Source organism: Perca flavescens, chromosome 19, assembly GCF_004354835.1.
Source record: "Perca flavescens isolate YP-PL-M2 chromosome 19, PFLA_1.0, whole genome shotgun sequence".
In the NCBI taxonomy this organism is placed as follows: Eukaryota; Metazoa; Chordata; class Actinopteri; order Perciformes; family Percidae; genus Perca; species Perca flavescens.
The window spans coordinates 1,791,356-1,798,855 of NC_041349.1; the positions used below are offsets into that span (position 1 = coordinate 1,791,356).

The 7,500-nt window shown below is 45.9% G+C and overlaps 2 protein-coding genes across 2 annotated transcripts in view; both read left to right on the forward strand.

The window, feature by feature from the left end:
* Positions 1 to 3,869, forward strand: part of slc25a11 (solute carrier family 25 member 11) — a 10,335-nt gene extending 6,466 nt beyond the window's left edge. The window contains 6 exon segments of the mRNA XM_028563583.1: positions 503 to 591; positions 1,360 to 1,450; positions 1,711 to 1,801; positions 2,265 to 2,373; positions 3,048 to 3,099; positions 3,261 to 3,869. Of these exon segments, the coding sequence (XP_028419384.1) occupies positions 503 to 591; positions 1,360 to 1,450; positions 1,711 to 1,801; positions 2,265 to 2,373; positions 3,048 to 3,099; positions 3,261 to 3,518 (690 nt within the window). The 3' untranslated portion in view covers positions 3,519 to 3,869.
* Positions 1 to 7,500, forward strand: part of LOC114546103 (zinc finger protein 721-like) — a 1,066,380-nt gene that overhangs the window by 782,059 nt on the left and 276,821 nt on the right. The gene's annotated exons all lie outside the window — the stretch shown is intronic.

Sequence of the window (7,500 nt, forward strand, 5' to 3'; positions counted from 1 at the left end):
AGTATACAGCTGTTATACATCATATCATCATACAGAGATAGTAGTATACAGCTGTTATACATCATATCATCATACAGAGATAGTAGTATACAGCTGTTATACATCATATCATCATACAGAGATAGTAGTATACAGCTGTTATACATCATATCATCATACAGAGATAGTAGTATACAGCTGTTATACATCATATCATCATACAGAGATAGTAGTATACAGCTGATTTGAAAAATATTTAGTGAAAGCAACACTAGTCAACCCCACAATATTGTTGCAGTATCGATGTCGATGTATTTGGTCTAAAATATTGTGATGTGTGGTGATGATCTGCTGACATTATTCACACAGACCACGCTGCTGATGGAGGAATAACACTAAAGACTGTTAACAACCTCTCTGTCCCAGTAACCCAGGGTAACCCCCCGGTAACCCTGGGTAACCCTGGGTAACCCTGGGTAACCCTGGGTAACCCTGGTAACGGTGTGTGTCTCCCCTCCTGCAGGCTCTGATCGGTATGACGGCCGGAGCTGTCGGAGCGTTCGTCGGGACTCCAGCTGAGGTCGCTCTGATCAGGATGACAGCTGATGGACGGTGAGACAGACAGGCAGGCAGGGAGACAGACAGGCAGGCAGGCAGGCAGGGAGACAGACAGACAGGCAGGCAGGGAGGGAGACAGGCAGGCAGGCAGGCAGGCAGGCAGGGAGACAGACAGGCAGGGAGACAGACAGGCAGGGAGACATGCAGGGAGGGAGACAGGTAGGGAGACAGGCAGGCAGGGAGACATGCAGGGAGGGAGACAGGTAGGGAGACAGGCAGGCAGGGAGACATGCAGGGAGGGAGACAGGTAGGGAGACAGGCAGGCAGGGAGACAGGCAGGGAGACAGGCAGGCAGGGAGACAGGCAGAGAGACAAACAGGGAGACAGCCACACAGAGACAGACAGGCAGGCAGGGAGACAGGCAGGGAGGGAGACAGGCAGGGAGGGAGACAGGCAGGGAGACAGCTACACAGAGACAGACAGGCAGGGAGACAGCCACACAGAGACAGACAACAGGGAGACAGCCACACTGAGACAGACAGCAGGGAGACAGCCAGCCTGTCTCACTGCTGATCATCTGGTGTTACTCTCTGATTGGTTCCTAGACTCTCATGATGATGATATTTAGATGAATAAACCGTCTGCTTTCTTTCTAAACTTTTTAAAAATATTGTCTCTCTCCCTTTCTCTCTCTACCTGTCTGTCTGTCTCTCTATCTGTCTCTCACCCTACTGTTCTCTCTCTCCCTCTCTACCTGTCTGTCTGTCTCTCTGTATTTCTGTCTCTCTACCTGTCTCTCTCTCTACCTGTCTCTCTCTCTAGTCTCCCAGCAGACCAGAGGAGAGGTTACAGTAATGTTTTCAACGCTCTCGCTCGGATCACCAGAGAGGAAGGTGTCACCACGCTGTGGAGGGTAAACATCCCATAATATACCATCCATCCATCCCATAATATACCATCAATCCATCCCATGATATACCATCCATCCATCCCATGATATACCATCCATCCATCCAGACACAATCCATCCCATAATCATGTCTCATTCCTCTCGGTTTCTTCATAGACTAGCAGTATAAATAACTAACAGATGTTAGTTAGTTTCTCTACGTTGAACTATTTCATTGACCAAATGTTCCGGATGTTTTCTTGATGAGTGTGTTTGTGTCGTAGGGTTGTATCCCCACGATGGCTCGGGCCGTGGTGGTGAACGCCGCTCAGCTCGCCTCCTACTCTCAGACCAAACAGGCGCTGCTCGACTCAGGTAACCATTATACCCTCATACACACTCTTATTTACCCACCAGACTCCATGTAAATAATCAGGACTTTTATCAGCGTAAAAACACACTTCATTCAAAGTGGACAGAAACTAAATAAAACTACCAAAAGCCGTCTTGGTTCATCTTTCCACTGTTCCAACAATCACCACTCTGGTTTGGTTGAAATATACCCTTAATTCACCCATTTACATGTGGAGATATGCTGGCTCTATATCCTGATTATTTACATGGCTCTATACATGCTAAAAGTCCTGATTATTTACAAATGTAGTCCTGATTATTTACATGGAGTCTGGTGGAGATATGCTGGCTCTATACATGCCTAAAAGTCCTGATTATTGATTATTTACATGGAGTCTTTATAGGATACATGGGATTATTTACATGGATGTGGTATGCTGGCTCTATACACGGTCCTGTTTTTGACATGGAGTCTTTATAGGAGGGTGTAATGTTTCTCTGGGACAGGGTATTCTCTGTCACTTCTGTGCCAGTATGATCAGCGGTCTGGTTACCACGGCAGCATCGATGCCGGTCGACATCGTTAAGACCAGGTGAGACTTGTTTACAGGTGTTCCTACTCTGTTTACATGCTACCAAATACTACACAACCACACACACGCTGCAGCCGAAAACTGGCAGAAATCTTTGTTGTTGTTCTTTACTTTCTTGACATTTTTGTTGTTTTTCTCTATTTTTTTTCTTCAGAAAAGTGACAAAAAACATCCTAAAAAGGATGTCACTTTTCCGGGTTTTTTTCGCCTTTTTTGTTTTTACATTTTTGTTGCTTTTCTGTTTTTCGGCTTTTTATTATGTTTGTCTCTTGAGTTCTGTCACTTTTCTGCTGTTTTTGTCATTTTCCCATGTTTTTCTCACTTTTTGTCACTTTTTTTCTCACTTTTTCTCATGTTTTGTAACTTTTTTCTCTTGCTTTTTCTAATTTTTTATCACTTTTTGTAACTTTTTTTCTCTCGCTTTTTCTAATTTTTCCTCACTTTTTGTAACTTTTTCTCATTTTCTTCTCACTTTTTGTCATTTTTCTCACTTTTTGTCACTTTTTCTCATGTTTTTGTCACTTTTTCTCATGTTTTTGTGACTTTTTATCATGTTTTTCTCACTTTTTATCATGTTTTTCTCACTTTTGTCACTTTTTAAGTGATATTGTAATATTGTAACTTTATAGATCAGAAAACACATGACATGAGCTGACTTCCTGTTTGTGTTTTAGGATCCAGAACATGAAGATGATCGACGGGAAGCCTGAGTACAAGAACGGTGTGGTGAGTTCTTCAAACTTTATTTAAAGGTGTGTGTGTGTGTGTGTGTGTGTGTGTGTGTGTAACCTGTGTGTGTGTGTGTGTGTGTGTGTGTGTGTGTGTGTGTGTGTGGAGGTGCTGATGCCTGTGTGAGGTGCTGACCTGTGTGTGTGTGTGTCCTGTAGGAGGTGCTGATGCGCGTGGTGAGGAACGAGGGCTTCTTCTCTCTGTGGAAAGGCTTCACCCCGTACTACGCTCGCCTCGGCCCTCACACGGTCCTCACCTTCATCTTCCTGGAGCAGATGAACCGGCTGTACAAGACCCACGTCCTGGACCGCTACCACACACACACACACACACACACACACACACACACACACACACTTCGTCTTCCTGACATCACTTCTCATAACTCAGATCTGAAGAAACAGTGGCACATTTAGTGAAAATGTTGGACTCTATGTTCTCATGTTTGTGTGTCTGAGTGTCTGATGGGACAACAGTCTCTGACACAGACACACACACACACACACACACACACACACACACACACACACACACAGACACACACAGACACACACAGACACAGTTCTTTTTGTACAGAAAAGAATCTTGTTTAAACATAATTTAGTGATGTCAGTAAATATAATAATATGAAGTCTTATTTGTAAGATGATGACCCCCCCCCCACTCTGACAAACACAAAGCATCATGGGATGGCTCGGTAACCATGGTTACAGCCAGTGAAAGTGGCGGCGGAGAGAAAAGATGAATAAATGTTTTTCTGAGCCTCACTCTGTGTTCCCTGAGTCCCTGTGTGTGTGTGTGTGTGTGTGTGTGTGTGTGTGTGTGTGTGTGTGTGTGTGTGTGTGTGTGTGTGTGTGTGTGTGTGTGTGTGTGTGTGTGTGTGTGTGTGTGTGTGAGAAGTTTAAATATTTAATAACGTAGCTATTGTGGTTTTCAGGGCCGCGAGGAAGAAATTTAAATAAAATTGGGAACTTTGCGTGCGGTTTATTATCTTCGAGTCAGTTGGTTTCACCCACCAATCACATGAGAGGAACATTTGTCCCTTTGTTCGGTCTGTAATTTGCGCGTGGCTTCGGTGTCTCTGTCGTGTTTTTAAACAATATTGCCAATAAATAACTTGTCCAAGAGTTCAAACTTAAAGTTGGATATGGCGATCCGTTTATTTTAAGTAAACAGCAAACTAATAATTCTTCTTTTAATCTCACCACGTTATCAGACACGTAACCGAGGTCAAACCAATACGGGGACCTTGCTGTGAGCAACACAGCCGAAGCAATTAGGCCACATTTAAATAAACCTTTTCCACCCTCAGCGTCACACGCTGATTGCCAATTAAATGGCTCCAACACAACCGGCCCCTGATTGTACATGGCTATACAAGACATAACAATTAAACACACACACACACATATGGAGCCGTGTAAAACTTAAATGAAATATTTTCAAAAACGCAAAGTTTAGCCACCTTACTTTTTATATTTTTATGTTTGCTCAGCAGTTCATTTTCTACTAATAGACACAATTTTGGGTAACACTTGAAGTTTTCTACATAAGAGTGATATGACACAGTCATGAACACATGAACCCTAACCATAACTTGTCATGACAAAAACCGAATGACACTAAAAAAGCGTTGTGTCATAAACGTTTATGACTTGTTTATAATGTTTTATGACACGTTCATGACAGTGTCATGTCACTCTTGTGTAGAAAACTTCAAGTAAAGTGTAACCCAGTTTTGTCAATGGTCTTTCAATAATGTTTTTTTTTGTCTGGATTTGAACGGATCTGACCAGTCCGGGAACGTTTTGATTACTTTTCCAATTATCCAGGAATTTCGTGGGCCTGAGCCATCCGCAATCAAAACAATATCTCCTTCTCCTGCAGCAAGATTTCGTTTTGCTTTGTTCCACTTTTGCCTTTCCTGTAGCGAAGCAAGATATTCCTTTGCCCATCTTTTCCCAAAACAGATCTGAAATGTGCTGTGCCTGTTTCCATCGTCGTCTGACATCCTGGTCCTTTTGGTCAAACACAGCTGGAGGCAAACATGGTTTCCTTTTCAAGGTGAGAAGATGGTTTGTCATCAGAGGTTCCAAATTATTCGGGTCTGCAGAGGCCGTGGTAATGGGTCGATCGTTTAAGATTGCTTCAGCTCCACATCAGCCAGTGAGCAAGGCTTCATCCGTTAAAGGTTGTTGGTGCAGAACAGATATCGGCACCTTTCCAACCAGCCGGATCAGGCCTTCCCAAGCACCTCCATGATGTCAAGCTGTCGGGGGGATTGAACCACCACTTGATGTCCTCGTGCAGTAAAGCCTTTTCAATTGTCCCATTGTTCAATTTTGCAATTTCTCTTTTTAGCTCCTTCTCTGCTCCTGTGAAGTTTGTGCCGTTGTCCGAGGGGAACTGTGACACTGGGCCTCCCCGACATCTAAACCGACGAATGGCACTGATGCAAGAGTCAGTGTCCAGTGAATGTGCTACTTCTAAATGAACAGCCCTGCTTGCCATACACGTAAAGACGACTCCATTACGTTTCACATGGGAACTGGCCCAAAGTAATCCCCCCCCCTACGTTTGTGAATGGACGTAAGTCTGGAGTAGTTATTTCTTTGGGCAGGTCCGCCATTATTTGATGTGGAAAAAAATGTAATGTCCGCAACACTGCTTAAACTCCAATATTTAATATAAAATGCAACGTTTCGACCCTACTGGGTCTTCTTCAGGCGATAGGTGAACACATTTGATGAAGGGATATTATGTAGGGCTCACATTCAGCTGACACACCATCTGGCTTCAGTTAGTCTGATTAGGTCTGAATGGCCCAAAAAAGCCCCACCCATGACATTTGCATAGAGGGTTTCACCATATACATCTCAAAAGAAAGGGGGGCCTTTTTTAAAATACAATTTATCCAAAGAGGTACATGATGTTACTATGCAGAAAACCAGAGACACAAAGGGAAAAAGGAAAAGAAAAAAACAAAACATTCAATAAAGGAAACCCTTCCATATAAAGCTACCACAAACAATTTAAAGAGTTAATTAAGCCATTATTTGATCACACATTTTTCCTTTGTGACGCTCGCAAAAAGCACAACTTGACAAGATTTTAATATTTTACCCCCAACCATCTGTCTCTGTCCACCATCTGTCTCTGTCCGTGGTGCTGTCTCTGTCCACCAGCTGTCTCTGTCCACCATCTGTCTCTGTCCACCATCTGTCTCTGTCCGTGGTGCTGTCTCTGTCCACCAGCTGTCTCTGTCCACCAGCTGTCTCTGTCCGTGGTGCTGTCTCTGTCCACCAGCTGTCTCTGTCCACCATCTGTCTCTGTCCACCATCTGTCTCTGTCCACCTGCTGTCTCTGTCCGTGGTGCTCTGTCCACCAGCTGTCTCTGTCCACCAGCTGTCTCTGTCCACCTGCTGTCTCTGTCCACCTGCTGTCTCTGTCCGTGCTGTCTCTGTCCACCAGCTGTCTCTGTCCACCAGCTGTCTCTGTCCGTGGTGCTGTCTCTGTCCACCAGCTGTCTCTGTCCACCATCTGTCTCTGTCCACCAGCTGTCTCTGTCCACCATCTGTCTCTGTCCACCTGCTGTCTCTGTCCGTGGTGCTGTCTCTGTCCACCAGCTGTCTCTGTCCACCTGCTGTCTCTGTCCGTGGTGCTGTCTCTGTCCACCAGCTGTCTCTGTCCACCAGCTGTCTCTGTCCGTGGTGCTGTCTCTGTCCACCAGCTGTCTCTGTCCACCTGCTGTCTCTGTCCGTGGTGCTGTCTCTGTCCACCAGCTGTCTCTGTCCACCAGCTGTCTCTGTCCGTGGTGCTGTCTCTGTCCACCAGCTGTCTCTGTCCACCTGCTGTCTCTGTCCGTGGTGCTGTCTCTGTCCACCAGCTGTCTCTGTCCACCTGCTGTCTCTGTCCGTGGTGCTGTCTCTGTCCACCATCTGTCTCTGTCCACCAGCTGTCTCTGTCCGTGGTGCTGTCTCTGTCCACCATCTGTCTCTGTCCACCAGCTGTCTCTGTCCACCAGCTGTCTCTGTCCGTGGTGCTGTCTCTGTCCACCAGCTGTCTCTGTCCACCTGCTGTCGCTGTCCGTGGTGCTGTCTCTGTCCACCAGCTGTCTCTGTCCGTGGTGCTGTCTCTGTCCACCATCTGTCTCTGTCCACCTGCTGTCTCTGTCCACCTGCTGTCTCTGTCCGTGGTGCTGTCTCTGTCCGTGGTGCTGTCTCTGTCCACCAGCTGTCTCTGTCCACCATCTGTCTCTGTCCACCAGCTGTCGCTGTCCATGGTGCTGTCTCTGTCCACCAGCTGTCTCTGTCCGTGGTGCTGTCTCTGTCCACCAGCTGTCTCTGTCCGTGGTGCTGTCTCTGTCCACCAGCTGTCTCTGTCCACCTGCTGTCGCTG